This window comes from Cololabis saira, chromosome 20 (genome assembly GCF_033807715.1).
Source record: "Cololabis saira isolate AMF1-May2022 chromosome 20, fColSai1.1, whole genome shotgun sequence".
Classification (NCBI taxonomy): Eukaryota; Metazoa; Chordata; class Actinopteri; order Beloniformes; family Belonidae; genus Cololabis; species Cololabis saira.
Window position 1 is genome coordinate 30,315,637 of NC_084606.1, and position 22,274 is coordinate 30,337,910.

The 22,274-nt window shown below is 41.6% G+C and overlaps 1 protein-coding gene across 9 annotated transcripts in view; it reads right to left on the reverse strand.

The window, feature by feature from the left end:
- Window positions 1-20,515, reverse strand: part of LOC133420796 (multiple PDZ domain protein) — a 54,380-nt gene extending 33,865 nt beyond the window's left edge. For 8 of the 9 annotated variants that reach the window (XM_061710627.1, XM_061710623.1, XM_061710624.1 and 5 more), the window contains exons 1-16: window positions 20,426-20,515; window positions 17,600-17,660; window positions 15,905-16,071; window positions 11,719-11,880; window positions 11,299-11,438; window positions 10,660-10,873; window positions 9,688-9,810; window positions 9,300-9,494; window positions 8,638-8,773; window positions 7,153-7,241; window positions 6,431-6,665; window positions 3,413-3,499; window positions 3,077-3,156; window positions 2,720-2,866; window positions 813-956; window positions 14-199 (exon numbers count right to left, since the gene is read on the reverse strand). In XM_061710627.1, coding sequence (XP_061566611.1) covers window positions 14-199; window positions 813-956; window positions 2,720-2,866; window positions 3,077-3,156; window positions 3,413-3,499; window positions 6,431-6,665; window positions 7,153-7,241; window positions 8,638-8,773; window positions 9,300-9,494; window positions 9,688-9,810; window positions 10,660-10,873; window positions 11,299-11,438; window positions 11,719-11,880; window positions 15,905-16,071; window positions 17,600-17,615 — 2,121 coding nt within the window. In that variant the 5' untranslated portion in view covers window positions 17,616-17,660; window positions 20,426-20,515. The remainder of the gene's footprint in view (window positions 1-13; window positions 200-812; window positions 957-2,719; window positions 2,867-3,076; window positions 3,157-3,412; window positions 3,500-6,430; window positions 6,666-7,152; window positions 7,242-8,637; window positions 8,774-9,299; window positions 9,495-9,687; window positions 9,811-10,659; window positions 10,874-11,298; window positions 11,439-11,718; window positions 11,881-15,904; window positions 16,072-17,599; window positions 17,661-20,425) is intronic. The other variant, XM_061710628.1, reaches the window with a different exon arrangement.
- Between the last annotated feature and the right edge of the window lie 1,759 nt (window positions 20,516-22,274).

Consider the following 22,274-nt stretch of genomic DNA (forward strand, 5'->3'; position numbering starts at 1 on the left):
GAAGATTCCACACCTGGTAATCCAAAATACTGAATCCCAATCCCCCTTCTCCTTTTTCAAGCTCAATATTCTGGATCTCCAACTCCCACATAGCCAAAGGAGGGCCTATCAGCTCCTCTGTCACACTATCCTGTGCCGCTGCTGCTGTGTTCACCTCTGAGTTCTCGGCAACAAGTGCACTGCTGAGGTCTATTTGATTCTGCAGAGAGAGGAAAAGCCCAAAATCACAATGCAACACCATGCTGCCCTCACTTCCCTCCCAACCCAAAAGCTCCTACACTCTGTTTCTGGCTTGGGATTCTGGCAGAACATAAAAGGGAAATATCTTTGGAATGCTAGGGCTTTAGTACATTATCACAGATAAAGCTACAGAGATGAAAACCCCTTCCTCCGATGGGAAGCTGCATTTGATGTCTCATATCTCCAACATACAGTATGATATTGGCTACTGCTGAGGTATTGCTGAAATTGATCTTAGTAAACTTTCAGCCTTCCCTATTTATTGCAAAGTCTTAATACAGCATGGCTGACGATGCGGAAAGATAGTGGTAGCTGCCAGAGAGACTGATCTAATAATGCTCGACAGGCTACAACAGAGTATGAGTGTCACTCTCAGATCATATTGTCTTGCGTGATACACATAAGTGTAGAAATATCATCATCATACATTTTCAGATACCAAGAGGAGGCAGGTTTGTTTTTAGTCCTCATGACTAAAAGTTCAATGATTTGTTTTAGATGTACTTTTATTGATTTTTTTACTTAGAAACACAAGCAGCTATTTTTATTTACAAGCAATGCAAACATATTACCTCCGTCTCTGGCTGGACGACACCCATGTCAGCTTGAAGATCAAGAGCAGGCCTGCAGCATGTCATGTACACATAGACTGGAAGCTCCTTCAAGATCCTCACGACTTCTTTGTGAGTCTCGCCGATCAGGGATATACCATTGACCTAACAAGGACCAGGCGGATATTAGCTTACTTTTAGAGTACAACGTGCATTTAGCTGTCAGTCAAACGTCCTCAGACCAGAATCTGACATCTAGACTGACTGCACCTGTTTTCTTAAACATAGGGAAAGTAATAAATAAAAACAGTTTGGTTCCAGCCTGGGCATATGAAACGGGATGGGATGTGGAGAATGGAGGGAGGAAGACTCAGGGATGGGGGAAGAGCTAGCGCGCTACGTTTTCTTTTCTTTTTTTTAAAATCTTTAACAGACATGTTGACATCTAGCAATTACATACCCTGCTTTTAATGTAAAAAAAATAAAGCTTGTAGAAAATGTAATACAGCGTGTCATTTACAAGTCAGCTGCACTTCATTTTTTAAATTATTTATTTCTGCCTGCATGTAAAATCCCATTTTCAGCTCCAGTTGAAAAAGCTGCTACTTTTTAAACACAAGTATATTTTTTGAGTCACATCATAAGGCCTGCGATTATATCTCATGTTTATCAAGTCTTACCAACACTCTTAGCACTTCACACTAATCCACAGTCATGCAAAAAGCTATTTTAAAAAAATGATTATTTCCATTTTACAACTCTGTAGTATTAACCATGCTGCACGGCAGCTGCTTCACAAGTAAGTATCTGTTGATATGTTGAGTGCATGGAGATTGCATTATATGCCATTGTTATAAAACAGGAAAGAATAAAATAAACTGGTTAAATGTCAGCTGAGCTCTTAATACTAGCTTTAAAAAAGAAGAGTTGAAGAATTGTCATTTTCACTCTTTCTGCAAACGCCGACTGCTTGTGATGCCACATCTCCACATGTAGTACGAATTAAACCTTCTGATGTGTGCACTGCAAAAACTCTTTCTATTAAAGAAAAAAAAAGCCTAATTTCAAGGAAATGAGAAGACTATTTCAAACTATTTTGCTAGTGTTTTTTGTCTGCCCCCACTGGCAAAATATTTTTGCTTAAAATAAGACAATCTTGACTAAATCTATGAATGTCTATGAAGGTTTATTTCTAAGGGGCCTGCTCATGCAAGTGTGGGGTCCACCTGGAGCTCCCTGCTCCTCATGACCCTCAGTGAGCCCCAAAGCTGTTTAGTTCAAAAACAAGTCAGTCATTTTTTGTGTCTCACACACATGAGCACACCTGGGACACGTTGGGGGAAATTGAGGGGGTTAAGTATCTTTCTCAAGAACACAAACAGGCTGGAGGAGACAGGAGAGAATCAAGGAACTACTTATAAAACAAAACAATCTGATTATATTTTGATTTTGATTAAAGCAGTGTTTGGTCACAATTTGATTCCATGAATCTGTCTGGGGCTGCAGTGGACTGGCAACCTCTGCAGGCTGTACCCCGCCTTCCGGCCAGAAAGCTGGGATGGGCTCCAGCAGATCTGGGTGACCAACAATAGGAAGAATAGGGTATTGATATTGGATGAATGGATGGAAATTTCTCTGGGAATTTTCTATTTGCCGTGTGACATGCTCCAAACCTAATTGCTATGGCAGCAACACCATCTGTGAATTACAGCGTTATCACTGTGTGATTGTCACAAAGGCTAGGCACAATGGCTATGTTGGCCCATCTAATTGCCTACTGTTATGTATCAATTACAAGTGCTATTACTAGAGCATAAATTAACTATATCAGGACAAATAAATCACCTTCCAAATTCCCCAAAATCAGTACATATAGTGTATAAATCTCTAAAAACTGTGTCATTTGCACAATCGAAGTAACACTTTACCTCAATCAGCTCGTCTCCACTGAACAGCTTGCCACAGCGACCAACTGGGCCCTCGGGAAGGACGGAGCGGATGTAATGATGGCCGCTGTTAGCTTCCAGACTGATGCCCAGGCCGCTGCTCTCAGTAAACTTCTCCACCTGAGCCACCTGTCGAGGAAACGGGGAATCACATGACGTCCCTATCAGCACTTGAACCCCTTTTATTCATTCTGTAAATACATCAATGAGTGTATTCCTTTTGCTGATGATTAATATGGTTTCTAATTTTTTACAGTGCTGCGTTATAACTCTGATCACTGGGAAGGAACTGCCTGGGAACGTGGTGATGGTAAGAATCAGTTTGAAAAGGTAACCTACCACAACTTCATTGCTTGGACCAAGAATCTCCTGCCACTTCTTTTTCAGTTCCTCCTCCTCAAAACCCGTTAACTTCAACCCTGGAAAAACATCAGATGAAGCATCGGTGTTAATATGACAGAAGAAAAAGCATTTTTGTGATGTATCATGGACCTAGGAAACTTTTATCTGCACTGAATGAAATACCTAAACCTACAGTGTTGCTGAAAATAAACGATATTTCCTCAGAATGTGTGTCCCTAGTCAGTGTGGTCTTGCCAATAGCAGCCCTTGTCTGTCAAATGTGCGCCCAGTATGTCTGCTGCGGGAACTTCAGGAAGCATCCCAGCCTCCTACCATGCTTTTCTTTTGTTAGCTGATCCGTGGCTGGGCTGACATCAGATCCGTCACTCTTTGTCTGGAGCTGCTTTTCATCTGCGGTAACTGTAAACACGCAGAACAGTGAGACTGACAGGAGCAGGAGCAGGAGCAGGCAAAAGCAACACTCTCCATCAACAGCACAGATGCACCTAAAAACACCCACTTATTCCTCTTTTCTTTTTATACTCAGTTACTTAATACTGTTCATTTTATTAAAAGGGACATACATTATTTCCATATTGGAACAAAAAGAATATAAATCTACATGCTTAGTTTATGATAACTTTATGTCACTATTTACGTCTGTGGGTTCCCACAGGGTGCTGAACTGGTCACCCCTTAAATTACAGCTTGGGTGTGTGGTTGAGTCACATCGGCTTCTTATGTTCCCGCAGAGAACGGGTTGGTGATGGAAGAAGGAAACCAACGATACTAAAATAGACATGACAACAGTCTGGGAAGGCTGTTTCATCTCTTTCCATCATTGACCCTCGACATCATAAACTATAGCCAAGCACTGCCTGAAAAAAGCTATTTCTCCAGTAGCTACTTGTTAATCATTTCCTGTAAAATAAGTACGTTTTTATTGAGAGTCCATCCCACTTTTTTCCCCCTAAAAGTCTGTACTTCTTGTCTTCCAAGACCTTTCACAGCTGCCAATAAAGCATTGGCTCTGTTATCTGTTGCCTGCTGTTTTTCTTCCTTCAGATTTTGGGGCTGCTACTTTCTGGTGCAAATCTAATCACTTTTAGCCTCCATCTATCACCGCTGACGCTGAGAAACCCACACCGGTTGCTTTTTCTTCCTTCTCCAATAGCCTGAAGGGGCTGTCAGTACAGCTGCCGACGGGAGACCTGCTGTTTATTTTCTGTCTGTCTTCTTTAAGGTGAGTTTAGGTAGAAAAAAAAAATACATTAAGCTATTAAAACAATTATGGTGAGTGTTCGTGCAGACTTCTCCTGTAAACCTGTCAATTTCTTGCTGAGGTGGATGTCATAGCATGGGCGTTGTATGCAAAGTTTCAGCGTTGAAACAGTGTAAAAGTTAAATGAATTTACGGCCTGGAAACAATGTGTTAATTAACTCGGGAGTTATTTTCTCAGAGAGGTGGTTGTTGGGTGTTTTCATCACATTTTACAGGCTAGAAACATTAACACTTGAGAGAAATCGTGTGGTGCTTTAAGCTGGAAAGTGGGACTCTGATGTCCAAGCTGTCATGAGACATAACGGCCATCCAGAAGTCTTTTTAGGGGATCCAGATACAAAAGAAACTGAGGTCCTCGCTGATCTGATCGCAGAGGGACAAAAACACACAAGTGAAATGAGGATATATTCAGATCCCATCACTCAGACCAGTTTGAGAGAACATCTGGGAAACTTGTGGCCTTCCTCTGTGTGCTGAGAGAGCACATGCAGAAAATATGTTTTCTCACCCTTCCAACTTCAATAAAATACATCTTCAGTAGAAGGCAGTGTCCAAACTAACAAGATGTAACAACCACAGAAAACCTCATGCTATTGTTTGTTGATTTCTGCAACTACAGCGAGCAAAAGAGCTGTCACCAAAGCTCCAGATCCGTCTCATCGCCTTTGAACGGGCCTTCCCTGAATATCTCGAGCCGAGCCACTCGTGTCCCTGTTGCTGAAAGTTGCTGTCTATTGTGGGCTCTTTTTGAAGTTTAGCTGATTTTTCTTCAGAGACGGGCTCTGAATGATAACTGCTGCGTTTAAAAAGCTTCAGTCGGAGGAGTCGCCGGGACGCCAGCTCTGCGGAGTTACACATCTATTATTCCTGTATAGATCCTTCATATCGGATCCGTTTCATAACTTGGAACAGAATGGTTGAAATGTTGAAAATGATTTAAAAGTGCAGTGGGAGCAAATGTTAATAGTGTAAATGTTTAAATGGCTGTTAGTTCACATGGTTGATTCTATTCTGAGATTTTAGGGAGGCATCAGTAGGCCTACTCGTTTCCTGTCTGCTGTGCATAAGGCGTGTATAACTGAGGTCTAATCACGAGTGATCGCTCGGGACGCATGCTGGGGTGCGTTTTAATGCCTGGTGTCAGACCTTCTTAGAGCTGCCGACCGGCCGCGGGATCACCCAGGATGCAGGATAAAAAAACTGGGTCTGAGTAAAAAACTTGGGCTGCAATATAACAGAAATAAATGAATATTCGACAAAAACATACATAAGCACAAGCCAACCGCTGCATTTAATCTCAGCGCCTGAAAAAGTGAAACAAGATTTCCACAACGCAAATGATCTTTATTTCCATGTCTGGAACGACACAGAAGTTTTCCTCTCGGCGGCTGTAAGTAATGCTGACAATAATTCGAAAGTTGAAGCCTTATTCAGGAAGACGGATAATAAAACGGGTGATGGAAATCTCTCAGGAAGCTCAATTACCTTACAGAAATGTTTATTGCATTATATTCTTTCGAGCAGGGGACAACAGCGCAGTGATGAATGTAACGCTGCCCCATATTCTACGTCTAGATAACTACGAGATGTAAAATAGCATCTCTTCTGAGTTACAGTAGAGTAAAGGATTGATGGTCACTTTTTTTTTCCCATAAAAAGTAGATAGACGTATCACTTTTTTAATCCAATTTCAAGAATAATGGGTCTGAACACCACAATGACTTCAAAACATCAATGTTAACTGGTTTAAATCGCTACATACCATGTAGAAGGAAACTTTGAAGCTGTATAATGTGATGACAATATATCCAGTTGAATTTATTGAAAGTAGATAATTTTTCACATGTGGTTGAAAAAAAAGTTATTTTTTCCAGCTTTTATGATGAAAGTGCCTGAAATGTCTATTTGGAGTTACATGGAAATGACTCTTCACTGCATCATGAAAACTCCTGTTGAAGCCACATTTACACATCAAATGACACCTATTTTGAAAGATGATGAATAGAAAGAAGCGGGACTTCTTTTTTTTTTCCTTTTCTCATACCCTCATTAAATTCATCTTTTCCTACCTTGAGCGAGCTCCTCATCCTTCTTTCTCTCCAGCTCCAGCTCCATCATGACGGTGGCGGTGGTGGGGATGGTGGCGGACGAGGACAGGACGGCGGCACTGGCGGTCACGGTGGGGGGGATCTCGTCGGGCCCGAAGCCCCGCCGGATCAGCTTAAGGTGGACCGTCTGGCCCGTGTGTCTGAGCACCTCCACTGCTTGTTGATTGGTGTATCCCTGGATGTTTACACCGTCCACCTGCAGGGGGCGATCAATTGTGAACTCACGGATTAAATGAAGCAGGAAAGACCAGTTGGTTGTTTTTGTTAAGAAAAGCAATGCATATTCTTTTTCAAAAATACATTTTTTCTCAACTATTCCAATAAATCACTTATTTAGAGCCAAATTGTTTAGAGCGGGCGATGCGTTGAGGTCATTCGGACTATTATTAAGCACAAACTCAAAAAAAGACAAGATGACAACAAGAGTCTCTAAGAACATTAGAAAAAGACTACACTATAATTGTCCTTCAGTAATAAGATTAGAAACGTGTTTGCTCACAGTGTTAATTATGCACTCCTTTATATTCAGTCAGAAGAAAGGAGGGAAAAAAAAAACACACTTTCTGAATTATCAGTTAATTGTAAATTATTCAGAAATATGCATCTCACAGTTACACACAATATAAAACCCTGCATGTTTAACCTCTTGCCACTGTTACCAAGAACATAGTGAGGGTACTTACAGCGATTATCTGGTCGCCAACGTGAATGCGGCCGTCTTGATCTACGGCGCTGTCCTTTGTTACGCTCTTCACAAAGATACCAGACGGCTCTGGGGAGTCGGAACAAGTTGGAAAATTAAGGACTGAACTTCTTTTTCTTTTTTCTGTGCCGAGGCGGTGCTGATTATCTTTCCATCTTTCCACCTCAACAGGTGGTGTCAAGTTATTTCGTTTGATGGCAGGATGTTGGGGTTTTTTTTTTTCTTTATCACAGAACATGGCCTCTGATGGACGAGGTGAGGTTTTATGCTTATTTCTCATAATAGCCACAGGAAGTGGTCGCCTAAATGATTGAATAAACCTATTTACATAATGTTACTTATGCATTTACCTTATGTAGAAATAACTATGTCAAATGAGACTCGAAAGAAACTGTAAAATAAAAACTGTAATCTAATTTTGGCAACGTGCCACTACCTGGGGATCGTGTGAGGGCCAATCGGCAGACGATGATCCTTACTTCTGATCAAACGATCCGGACAGATAAGTCTTTAAAACACCTTGGAAGATGCATCGACTCGCTGATAAGTTTTACGGACTTCACAAACACCTAACGTGTAGTAAACTATATCTTTATATGCATCTGTGTAGAAAGTTGTCTTATTTTTGCCTTATTTGAAATTATTAGGAAGCTTATTTTCTTACTTAGTTTTGGTATAGCAACCTGCTTCCAGTCACTTTGCCAATCTGGACGAGCGGGACTGGGTTATCGGAGCAAATAAGTTCATCACCAAAATGTTGGCATGTCCCTTTAAACAGTCAAATAGATGGATGGCGTTTGCGACGTTTCATGTCAACTGTTTACCAGTGTGTCAGACGCTGTCGTTCACTCGTCCCCAAATTACCAAAAAAAAGCCACTTCATGAATTGTGTGATGACATCAGCAGTCGCACAACAACATGGCCCGGCGGTTTTTAATATGAAGTCGCCGGGGGATTTTAACAGAACTGTTTCATCATATTACGATTGCAATCAAACGAAGGAACGCGCTGATAATGTTTATATGGACGTTTCTGGCAGCTACGCAGCCGTACTTCCATCCTTCTTCTTCTCCTGCCAACTCTCCCTCTTTCATGATAAAATAAAAAGGGATAAAAGGCATCGAACCATCAGTAAAGAGCGTTTAAACTGTGGACAGATGAAGTGGCGGCATATTTATGGGACTGTTTAGTTTGGCATGTGTTCAGAAATTTTGCCACCCCAGAGAGCCACATCATCGATCATGTGAAACAAATGGAAATGTTTTGCTGATAACAAAAACAATAAAACTGTCCCCCCGACGAGGAAGACTAGAGGGATGAAGAGGCGAGGGTTCTGTCCAGAGTCAATGACTTGATCCCTTTTTTTTAACCTATGTGCAACTTTGAATTTTTTAGTGACCTAAAAGGAAAAGCACAATCTCACATGGACTGATTACAACTCCACTTTCAGTCTGGAGTTTCTCACCTGAATTTTTATCTCCAACATAGCCAGCGATGGTGATCCCCAACCCCTGAGCGTTCTTGGTCAGGCTCACATCGAATGCTTCAGCCTCGTCCTCGACCTCCTCCTCCTCCTGCTCCTCCTCTTCCTCCTCAACACCCTGTGATGAGATTATTAGGATAATTAGCACAAAAAAAAAGTTAAAGATGATTCAACAGGGAACAGCAGAAATTCAGCGCCAGAAATGTTTCTGTACACCGTCACCATGATGCGCTCATCAGTGACTCCTCTACACATGTAAATCACGCACCATCACGTTTGAAAATCAGTCACAGATTTGAGTATACAGAGAAGCCATGAAATTGCCGTTTGGAGAAGGGTTTTTGAGAAAATAACGGATGTGTGCTCTTATACGAGTGAGTCACGGCTGACATAATCTTAGCTGTTTTTCATTACATTTATCCAGGCATAAGAAGACACAGCAGGAGATATAAATGGAGATGAATAAACTCCAATATTGGTCTGAAGTGGAGCAGCCTGAGTGTGTGACTCATCGTACAGTATGTGGCAATAAGATTTTTATTTGGAAACAGAGTAAAAATAATCATTTTGAATGTCATTAGGGTGAAAAAGCTAACAAATGCCTGCTACATTTTACATTCTTTTTGTCGAACAGCGTCATTCACCTGATGTTCGGTGACTGTTGGGAGAACTACAGACATGACAGCAGAGGAAGTGTCCTCCGCAGGACCCCTGGTAACCACCAGCTTCACCCGGTTACCGCACTGCCGGAGGACCTGGGCCACCTGCTCGCTGCCCATGCCATACAGGTCGGTCTCTCCGATTCTGAGGATGTGGTCCCCACTGCGCAGGCGCCCGTCCTGGGACATGAAAAATCACATTCTCTGTCAGAGTAATAATACCTAGTGATATTATAAACTAGATTAGTCTCAAAATATGTCAACTGCTCGGAGTCGTTGGCAGTCAAATCCTAATTTATCAAATCAGCAGCTGCAAAAACAACTCCAACAATCCAAACCAAATTCTAAAAGGCAGCAGAGACGCATCAATCACCTGATCAGCGATTCCTCCAGGAAGGATAGTTTTAACGATCACCCCTGTAGTCTTTCCTCCAACAATCCCAAACCCGAGACCAGTGCCATCGTTCACCAGCTCAATGGTCTCCACATGCTGCCACTGAGAGGGGTAAAAGGGGTAGGAGAAAGGTAAAAAAAATGCATGTTATTTAAGAGTTTTCTCATTTGGAGCAACTAAACCCCCTCTGAGGGATAACTGGCAGCTTAAAATCTGTTTACCCTCCCTTGTTGGGCATCATGCCTTCAACACAACCGCACTCGTGTTCATTTACAGTTATATGTTTCATTTTGACAAACTCTATTAACACGTGGGACATAAAATCATTAAAGAATTTAAATAAAATCCAAGTAGCAAATGTTGAAAATGACAAACATGTTCAACAAACATTTTTTATAGCACATTTTTGGGGGAATTTCCCCCCAAAATCTGGTGTCAGAATAAGATGCCACACAAATGATTTGCACCAGAAGAAATATTTTTCCTGTCCATCACAAGCCGGAAACAAGATTTGTTTCCACCCTGTGAATCAGAAATATTTGCAATAAAAAACGACATTTGTGAGTCTAGGTTACGAGAACTTTGCAAGACTGAAGGTTGTCTAGGACAGACGAGAATAGAGTGGAATTTCCTTATAAGGTCATGGTCAAATGGAAGTTCACGTTCCAGAAGGAATTTGACCAATGAGAAGACGGTAAACAGAGCCCATGTTGTCTGAGCTCTTCTTGTTGCAGAGTGTGCTCATTTTCCAGAAGTGGCTCCCCTTCTAACTGTGGGTCTTTGTCAGCCTTAAATAATGACTGCCCTTTGGAGCTACGCTGGGTGCAGAGCTACTCTGCAAGTACTGTAGATTAACTTAGATGTCTGGAAATTAGTGTAGCATCAACACGTTAAGTGTTTCCTACTACGCAATATGCAACAGCAACTTTAGCGTGAGAATGCATTCATTACCGCGCTGGACTTGGCTGACAGCGTGCTGGCAGCAGAAGGCGTGCGGGACACGGCAGGGCTGGTCAGCTGAGGTATTGGCCCTCTTGCCACTGTGAGCTGCACCTTCTCTGAAGCACTCTGCAGGATGGCGATGGCTTGCTGGTGACTCACTGTCTGGTCCAGGGGCTGGCCGTTGATGGCCAGGATCTGGTCGGCCTCTTTGAGCTTCCCATCGCTGTTGGTATCAGAGATGTCAATCATTTAGTAAAGACACATAAAGCAGCGATGGATACTAAAGTGTTCCATCCACTGATTAACCAAGTTTCCTTTAAATATGCATTGTAAGTGCAATTGTGCAAAATGTTTTGGTTTACAGTTCTGTTTGGAAAATATTATGCAAAAAGATTTTTTATTTTTTTTGGGGGGGGGGGGGCTTAGTTTGACGTAAGAAATTATTGCAACCTCTGGTGCTTGGGACTTCCTAAATATCCCCAATTTCCCCGGAGATATCCCTGGTAACATATCTGAAATTGACTTTTCTAATTCTTTAATCCTCATTTAGCAATTTCCTAAGTGTTAAAAAGAAAAAAAAAACACAACTTTGCCTGGAATTGGACTCATTCTTGAAGTGTGAATGGTGGTGTGTTGTGTCTTGCGTACCAGTCAGCGATGCTTCCTGGTTGGATTTCTTGAATGAAGATGCCGAGTTCCCCGCGGTTCTCGCTCTTCAGTCCGACCACGCTGAAGCCGAGACCTCCTGTGCTTGGCTTCTGCAGCTCCACGTGCGCCACGTATCGCCCCTTCAGCACAGATACGCACACGCACATATAGCATCAAAGCTTGGGAAGTCTATTTGAAGTGGCTCCAGAGAGATGAGCGCTGTGTGTCGTCTGTAATCTTCCCTTCTGCATATTTGCAGTTATGTAAGTGTTCAAATGAACAAAATGTTAAAACATAGATTCAAATATCTACTGGGAGCTCAAAACGACTTGGCACAATGGAACTTCATGAGATTACATTTACTGGCCTGAAGTTGACGAGCACTGCAAACATAACTGGATCAGTTTCAGGGGTTTATACCTGCGCCATGGAGTGGAGAATATGCTCCAACTCCTCAGATGACGTCTTGCCATTGATGTGAGCAGCGGCAGAGATGTCCGCGTAGGAAACGTGGCTCCCATTGGGCTTGACCGCCGTGCTGACATCACCGTGGTCACTCCCTCTTGGTGATGAGACATTGCCCTTAAGGAAGACGAGCCGAGAAGTAAACTTGACCTTGTTTACAAGTAACGTGCAGTTTGAATGTTACATAAAAGCCTCCACATAGAAGCTATTGCTGGATTCAATCCAATGAAATACATTTACACACTGTGATTCAGTCTTACTTTGAATGTGAACGTTTTCTAAGTTTAATTTTAGACAACAAAGCCCTGAATCTGGTCGTCTTAAACCACTGGGATGGCAGATAGCTTGTTATCCCACCATGATTAGCTGGATCTATGGCAGCCTAATCCCTCAGGAGATAATAGCTCTTAGCTGATGTCCCAACAATGAGGAGGCTCCAAATACAATATTTCTACCATGGAAGGGGGGAGGCCATCTGGAGTCCCTTAATATGCTCGGGTTCTTAATTACTGCAATGACTTCAGTTGTGTGACAGATGAATTACACCAACGAGACAGCGACATAAAACCGTTGTATTCCATTAGCCAGAGGGCATAATGTTACAACCATCTGACCCAGAGTCAAGATAATGCCCACAAAGACTTTCCTAAGTTAAAGCTGTCCGTGCGAACTTATTGATTTGCCTCGGAAGGCTGACTGCACTTCTGTCAAAGCTCGCACGGTGAATCTGCGCCTCCTGTAAACACAAACCCGAGTTAGTCCTCAGATGCAAAAAACCCCACCTTTAACGCCGCGTTCTACTGCAAACAAAACCCCACGGGCCGGGATAAGTTAGTGCAGCATGCTGCTAAGTTGCTGTCCTCGTGCATGAGCTTTGTTAGCTGGTGCCTGGCTAAGAGGATTAAAGTTCCAGTGTGGTTCTTGCACATTTAAGAAATTGTTTCTGCCCCACTTCACACAGTGGCGGCGGCCTCTTTCTCATTGAAGAGTAGGGCCCTGTCACCATAGCGACATGAGCTGAGCAAGGCCTAACTAGCAGAGGCCAGAAGACGGAGAGTGTGTGTATGTGTGTGTGTGCGCGCGCCTCTGTCTGGCTCTTGTCTTAGAACAAAACACAAAATACAATGTCTCTCCAAATTGGTTCTGCTTTAGGGGGCCAAACAAGCACAGTTGGGTTTGGATGCTCTATAAAGATGTAACAGAGACGCCCTATATTTGTTGCTTCTTGTTATGAAATATGTCTCTTTAGCCTTGTTAAAACACAAAATAGGTCCAGTTTTGGATCTCTGGGGAATTATTGTGGAAGTGTTGCTTGGTAAAGCAAACATACGCATCACTACACACACATACACACATGTACTTAGGAACTTACCTCTTTTTAAATTACTTAAATTGCCACTGCACAAAAACGCCACAAGGGCTTTCATAATCCAAATTCTGCAAGGGGTAAAAAAGCTCCAGCATCTCCCACTGCCTCCCACTGCATAACTCACATATTTGTGTCTCCATTTCTCAAATGCTTATCCTGGCCCCTTTCCACTGTGACTTAAAAGCTCTTTACTTCCACTGAAATGCTCAATCCTCAATGGGAAGAATCAGTCTGGGCAAAAAAAAAAAAAAGAGTTCCTAACTTAGGGCAACTATCTCTGCTCATGTACCCTTATTATATCTGGCTTGTGTGAACTCTGACAGCAATTTGGCCACAGCAGCAAACACCGGAGGGGATTGGGATTGAAATGGGAGGGAGGGTGAGCCTTTACATGAGCCAGAAGCAGAATCAGCGAGGTCAACCAGCAAAACAAGGAAGCTACAAGAAGAAGCAATGCAAAAGAGTGTAGATTTAGACCTTCAAAATCAATCATTTTAATGAACCTTTACCTTTTTCAACTGAAACTCACACAGACCGTATTTGAAGGTTTAGACAAACTCCCCGGTGACATCACCAGCAACGTCTGTTTTGAATGTTGAGTAAATAATATAACTTTTAATATTACTAACAAGGACCAGCAGGGCTCCGCTGGGACCCACGGTCACTTGGCCTGCTGCTACCACACTTACACCCGTTGCAGTCAGGTAAAACCAGCTCTATGCACCTACATTTGCAGCTTTTCTTCATTCCTCTCTGCACATCCCCTAAACAACAGACAGCCACGACTGACTGGGGTTCAGACAGCACTAGGACTCATTCAAAAATGATTCTCAGCAACCAAAAAAGGCGCTGTGTGCTTCACGCTATCATCCATCCATCGTCCACCACCCAGAACATGACACTGCTACCACCATGCTTTAGCGCTGGGAAGTTACAGCTTTCCTGAAGACATAATATTCAGACTGTCCGTGTTTCCTCAAACCCTCTTGATAAGAAGTTCAAGCCATATACATTAGCATAAGAATTGACAAAATAAATCATATCTCATCGCTTGAATTTGCCACAAGTGGTGAAGTATTAGTAGTAGAATGATGTAAACAATCTTAAAATATAGCTACTGCTTTGTTGTTTCAGAGCCCAGAGTGACATTCAAAAATTTTATTTTCTGCTTTCACGTGAAGACTGCACCACTACGGAGTGTAAAAAAGTGAAGGGGACTGAATATTGTACTCAGTCAGTTAATTCTTTACCACTTTAGTGATTCGTAAAGAAAAACTTCAGTAGAATATATTAGGGGAAGAATCTTATAAGTATTTTTCATAAGTGAATCTTAACTAAACTTGAAAAAAAAAAGTAAGGAAATTCTTGTTTGTTAGATCTTTTCTTTGTTGTAACAATGCCTCTTGGCAATAAATCTTATACTGTTGGACAGCCAGTTTATTTCTCTTTTAAATGATGCCACATGTGTAAGAAACATACATTTGTGGGATGAGCAGCAGAGCTGAGTATGTGGATTGCACCCATGAAAGATTTGCCAAATCTTCTCTGCCAGTGTCAAACAGCTTATTTTGCTGTTGCTACTGACTCTTGTTTTAAGCTTCTAATTCCCCCAATTGCTGCCAATCAAGTGCAAATCAGGCACTTAGGTCTTCTACAGATTGGCAGTCAAGGTTTGCAGGACGATATGGCCGACGGCTCTCTGCCCAGACAATCCTGAACATCCATGTTCAGCGATGAGTCCAGATTCTGCCTACGGCAGTTGGATCGTAGGGTCAATGTGTGCAGAAGACACGGGGAACACTATGCTGATTGCTGCACCAATAGAGTAACATCTTTTGGTAAAGGCTGTGTGATGGTGTGGGGCGGCATCTTCCTGACTGGAAAACGAGGTTTGTCATCATTGGAGGCAATGTCACTACAGAGAGATATGGAAATGAGATTCTGCAACCAGTGGCAATCCCATAACTCCACAGTCTGGGACCGATCTCCATCCTCCAAGATGACAACGCTCGCCCAAACAGAGCGGGTTTTCAGAAACCACCTCCAGATTTTGGGAGTGGAGAGGATGGAGTGGCCTGCCAGCAGTCCTGACCTCAACCCCACTGAAGACTTGTGGGATCAGCTTGGCCTATTGTTCGTGCCAGAGTCATTAACACAACCACGTTGGCTGACTTGTAACGAATGCTGGTTGAAGGATGGGATGCCATCCCACAGCAGTGTCACCAGGCTGGTGACCAGCATGAGGAGGAGGTGCCAGGCTGGTGTGGCTGTTTGGTTCTTCCACACGCTACTGAGGCTCCTGTTTGTTAAATGGATACATTGTTAAGTTGCCAATACAATATGTCTTGTATGTTTAAACTCCAATCATCCAATCCACCGAACAGGAGTCAGTAGCAAAATAAACTGGCAGAGAAGATATGGCAAATCTTTCATCCCACATACTCAGCTCTGCTGCTCATCCCACAAAAGCCTGTTCCTGACAAATGTGGCAACATTTAAAAGGGAAATAAACAGGTTTTCAAACGGTATAAGATGTATTGCCAAGAAGCATCATTACAACAAAGAAATAACCTACCAAACACAAATTGCCTTACTTTTTGTGCCAAGTTTATAATTTCACAGAAATGTAAAAAGTAAGCGGACATTTCAAAATGGAATTAGAGTAAAACTGTTTCCAGTGCAGGGACACAGATTTTCAATGCTGTAACAACACACGCATTTTTAAAAAAAAGACGGAAGCCAGAGTCTGACAAGTTGTGGGATGGTGTTTACCTGGTCTTTGTGATGCTGAACAGACTTCTGCAAGGCCAGGATCTGGTGGAAGAGAGGGCTCTGAAGCACTGATTTGAGCAGGCTCAGCTTCTCCTCGGTGGGCACCTCCCCCCGCTCCTTCAGTTTGGCCTGGAGACGCTCCACCGCCTGCAAGGCACGCTGTGTATCTGCAAGCCGTCGCATATTTCAGTGACAGGAACGGCCGGAGCGGAGGCGTGGATGCGAGGAGAAGAAGGCGTGGGAGAGACAGTGATTCATTAGAGAAGATAGGGAGGCTGGGATTGAGCATTAACTATTACCTTATTCATATTTGTTTTTTTATTATATTATTTGAGACAACAAATGCAAATCATAACCATTTGTGGCTTATTTGTGTTCAACAAATGCTTGCAAATGACAGCCTATAGGAAGGAAATAAAGAGCTACGTTTCAAACCATGACTCAGGGAAGGCTGCCCAGGGATTAATAAGCTTAACTATATCAAAATCACATCACCACAAGGATTGCAAAGATATAAAAACTCCATTTACAGCACAATATTTGTTTTCAGGGAAGCAGTGTTTTCCTTTAAGCTGTTAGGGTCAGAAGATCATACAATGGCTATCAGGAGGAAGAGATAAGAGCAGCAGGTCCTCCACTGCTTGCTGGACCCTGCATAAGCCCTACAATCAAGCAACTCCAAAGTGGCTTGTTAGTGAGGAAGGGGCCAACTGGACATCATCAGGGCAAAAATAAAGCAATTTCTGAAGTTTGCCAGCTGTGACTAACACCTAACAGGACATGCACATGGTCCAAAGCACTTTTTGCTTGGAGAAGCTTTGTTGTTTGAACAAAGGTTGCACACGGGGCGATAACACTTGAACCTCAGCAGATTTTGTTCTGTCTGCCACCGGTTCTATTCAAGGAACTTTTTCATTGTCATTGTTTTTTTTTTTTTCCTATCCTCAGTGTGAATAATGAGGACTCTTACAAGGATATGACACACAGCCTAATTGTATTTGCTCGCACTTGAATGTGTTCCAAAAGACAGCAAGCTCTTTGAGCACAGCATAACAATGTTCTTACTATCAAAACCACTAGACTGAATGCATTGATCAAATCCTTCAAATAGTAAGTAGATTATGATTTGTAATGAAGTCAACGACAGATCTAAGGATTCCAGGGCTGCTGTATAACGCCCTCACAGGTGATACCACACACCCGGCATGACATTCTTGAGCATGACCACAGATTGTGGCTTCACAGAAAGAAGCTGGCTGTACCAATCTAGCTTCATCCTTGTCAGCTGGACAAATACATTTCTTTTGGGGACAAACAAACAGTCACATTTATAGCAACATTATCAGATAGAGCAGCACTGGCATGCCATGTGCTTTGAACTGCATCCAGGGCCTCTCGTGCTGGTTGAGGAAACTCAGCAGGAGCCAATCATGGGAAGCAGAGCCAGCAGAGACAAGACACACAACTTACTAAAATAAGCCAGTATAAAACAAATATTTAAAAAATATTTCAAAAACCTGCTCATTTCAAAATAAACACTCAACTTTGGACACGCAATAAAATATTGATGCAGAGGAGGCTTGAGTGGACTGTTTCATTTATTCACCTTCAAGCTCTATGCATAAAATAAAATACACTGAATAAATTATGTGTGTATCACTGAAATAAATAAAATACAAAGAAAATGTTACTTACCCATTGTTTCAATCATTTTTAAACCGCCAGGTTAATGGTTTATCTTCTCCTTTTTCAAGGCCTGAAACATTATCAAAACAGCAAAGTCTGTCAGGAGGCCAGGAAGCATGTTCTACTCAACATATCAACATAAACTCGAAGTTCAAGTATCAAAACAACCAAGATGGCTGCAGAATTGCTGACGATACCCCTGGATTCCATAATGTTTATTCCTAACCCACTGTAAACCATTTCGGGCATCCTTTGTGGATACTAGTCTGGTTGACGGTCTGCTTACGTCAGAGGTTCATTTCTCTGATTAGTTGTATAACTATGTAGTAGCATCCAGTTTCCTCAGCATCCCTTGTTGCTGCACCTTGAAAATAAAAGTTAAAATAAAAGAGGAACCAGACTGATTCTTTGTATCTAAGAGGAGATGCATTAGGATGGCTGGCCATGTACAGAAACTGCTTTTTACTTTCATTCGACTGATTTTCTTACTGACTGATTATTCTTTGGTAATTGACGGTATTGAGACCTCAATAACTTTAGTGGTGGATTTTAAACATATATCTTAAAATATCTATATATTACTCTTTACACACCATTCTTTTCAACTTCAGTCTTGTGCTGCCGGATGTATGTCTTATTTTGAAACTAGGACAATCTCCTTCTTACAGTTCAGACTATTGGTACGGGCCTTCTGGGGATGATCAAGGGTCCAAGGAAATTAAACGCAGATATTTTGGATTATGTAAAACATTTTGTCATTTGTGGGTTTCACAAGACTGCCCAAGGGTTACTTTTGTTCTGTCTCTAGTTGACTCTCTCCTGTCAGTCGTCCCTTTCTTTAGTTTATTGTAGAACACATCTTTCCAGGGGCGTAATTAAGCCATAAGTTTTATTTTTATTTAACCTTTATTTACCCAGGCAAGCAATTTAAGAACAAATTCTTATTTACAAATGCAGCCTGAACAAAGAGCGTAAGCACTTTGAGGGGAGAGGGGAAGGGGAGTGCTAGAAATAAAAAAACAACGTTATGTAAAATTGCATAATAACAGTACAATAAATATGTACAACAAATATAAATACAATAACATTGATAAACATTAAGACAATGGGATGTGGCAAGTCAACAAGTGCAAAAGTGCACCGGATTTGACGCGGCGTCTGAACATGGAGATGTTGATGAGTTACTTTGTGTGATAGCAGGGATTGGAGACCACCAGAGCCAGATGAAAAACAAGACGAATTAAACTGAAATATGTATGTAAACATTAGGGATGGGCGGTATGGACTAAAAAATGTATCACGATAATTTCTGGCATTTATCCCGATAACGATAAAAATGACGATTAAAAAAAAATACCAATTCAACTCCACCTTTTTAACTATAAATCTATCACCACATTCAGTCTTTGGAGCCCCCAAAACAAGTTTTCTTAGCTTATAAAATCACAAAGTAGAAAAAAATACAACTTGATAAATAAAGAAACAGGACAAATAAATAAAAGTTCACTGAAAATAAAATCCAATCAGTGATGACCTCTTCTAATATAAATAAAATGTGCAAATTAACCTGTGGTTGGAACATGCCACAAATTAGATACTATTGCAATTTTTTTTCCTAATAGTCCAAACGTTATAACAAAATGTAACCATTTCCTTCTGTTTTTGCAGTAGGGGCTAGTAAATATAGACAACTTAGTTTTTTGTTTTCAACGTTTAGGACAAAACCTGAAATCCTGCTGGGTGTGAAATGAAAGAGAAGAGCCGAGGAGAAGGACCAGGAAAACACAGCATCCTGTGTGTCATAGTTTCCCTCCTCTTTGATATTTCACTCCTCTCCCATCTGAAGGTGCCTCTATGTTTAGACAAATGGCGCTGACTGGGACGTAACAGTCGTCACCTCCCGTGCGTGGTAACTTAAGTTAAGTCATACTTGACTCAAGAAGTGACTTTGTCACAGCCTGGATTCATGACTCACACGACATTACAAGGTTAAAGGAGATTGGTCAGATCATTGAAAGCCCTGTAGACGCAGAATAGCCACAGTGAGCACTGTAGTCGTGTCGAGGTCGCTATGGCAACATGTCAATATCGCCATGGCAACGCACACATATTACAGGTATATATGGCTGGGACGCTACCAGACCAAAGTAAAACCAGATATTATTCACTTTTCAGGTGGCTTTTAATGACTCACGCACGGCCTGAAAGATCTAATAACGGATATACATCTAACTTCAACCTCAAAAATATAAAACTCTGAAGTATTTACTGTTAGATACTGAAAATAATGACTAAAGTCACGCGCGATCTTTGAAAGCTTTGAAGTGACCGCAAACAATGACAGCGGCATACGTCATCATTTAGGCATTTTATTTCATTTTAAATGAATACTTTTTACAAATATATATACATATAAATATACCAAACGTAAACTAGGTGTGGTGAATCAAAGCGTTTGCCGGTATTTGTATTAGAATGATAAAGCGGTCGGGACAATCCGCTTTCCTCGGCTCCGCCTCCTTCATCTCTGCAGCCAGAGAGCAACAAGCTGCCGACGAGAACTACTTTAACTACACGGAGGTTCCCCAGGGTATTAACGCTCACACTCGTCGCCACAGGCCAAAACAAACACCATAACTCCGAAATAACATGATTAAAGTCGTGTTATTCCTTTATTATAAGGGAATAACCACCGCGACGGCGCTTTACCCCCCCCCCATGTCACGGGCGACATGGCAGCGAACAAAGCCCGTTTCTGCAGAGCATAAACTTATCTTTGGAAGCGGTTTCCAGCGTTTTTCTCGAGTCAAAATTGGTTGAGAAATAGTGACTTACATGAGTGTGGAGGTATCCTCTACTTTGGTCTGTTGTCCCGCGGCTGACGGCGCACTGACTGGGGCTTCAAGATGGGGCGGAGAGTAATGAATTATGCTTCTGCGTTAAAGCGACACAGAGCATACGCCGTAGGGTACGCGGCGACGCGCACCGTACGCCGTAGGTCCTGCGTTGGTGTAACGCGGAACCATAAATCAGCCGTAAGTGGATCCTCTGCGGACATGTCCGGCGGGCCGGGCTGGAGCGCCGGGGCTGAAGCGCCGCTTGCTGGTGGGAGATGCGGGGCTGCTGCCCTGCTGCACCACGGCCATTATTACACCACTGACGCTCAACCGGGGGCTCGGGGCCCACAAGGGGGTCACACACCCGTTTTCAGTCACCCTGTACTATATAGAACTTGATTTGATTTGATTTATTTTGTACATGTAAAAAACAACAATTCAAGAGAAGATAAGAAAACAAAACAACAAAACAAAGAATGTCCTACTTTAACACTTGATATCTTAATTTACATGTGCAAAAAGGAGTAGGAAGAAGTGTAAACTTATTTAATCCTACCCCCATTCACTAATCATTTAACCCGTATTTATAAATACTCACACACTGTACTCACATTGCTAAATAACAGTATTATTATTATTATTATTATTATTATATTATATACTGTAATTATACTCACACACATACCTATACATACACATAGTTAAATATTTCTATATATTTGTACACACATGCCCATATAAATATACTTATTTACACTATACTGTCTCTATTAACTGCATCTGCTCTATATCTATGTATATATCTACTTACACACATATTCAAAACACACACACACACACACACACACACACACACACACACACACACACACACACACACACACACACACACACACACACACACACACACACACACATATATATATACCTACATATATATATATATATATACATACATACACATATAATTAGCGGCCCATTTCTGAATATAAATATAAACAAATCTACCCATTCACCCAATAGTGTTATCTGCAGGCCCCTAAAAGCTGCTAAACCCCTTCCTCTTTGTACCTTGTGAAAATCCTGTTTTTATATTTGTTTTTCATTTTTAATTTACCATCATCTTTTAGATCATGGTATATTTCTCAGGTAGACCTACATCATTTTCAGCCTTTTTTGGATATACTTCCCTTTTATTCATGTATCAGAATCAGGTTTATTGGCATACCTGTCAAGTTTTGGATTTAAGAATACGGGAAATTTTCCACTGCTGTCCCACCGGCCCAACCGAGGTCCAGTATCTTACATTTTAAGACAGATTTAAGAGAAATCTAAAATAACTACCTGTCAATCACTTACTACTACTACTACTACTATGTGCTCAGAATCTGATAGTCTGCCTTTGATGACACTGAAATGCTGTGGACTTTCCTGTATGTAATTCCTATAATAGAACCTCAATAAAAGTGAATTAAAGCACATTTATTTATATTTAAATATTTTCAGTTTATATACACATTGATTGTCTTCAAGTGAAACATTTACATTTTCTTTTAATTTGTAATTTTCACTCATGTGGCTCTGTGCCCGTCCTGCTCATCTTTAGGAAAGTAAATTCAGTTTCCCAGTATTAGAGATATTTACACGAAGTCTTCACTTTTTTAGCAGAAATGTCTTCTCTCTCGTTACATCCAACCATCTCTGATTTGTTCCCATTGTCGCCACTAATCTCGCGAGAACAGCCACTCAGACTACAGACAGTTCTCGCGAGGCCAGTGACAATTCAGTTTGCAGTTTAAAAATTATTATATTATAAAACGTGAAATTTACGGGGAAATACTAATACG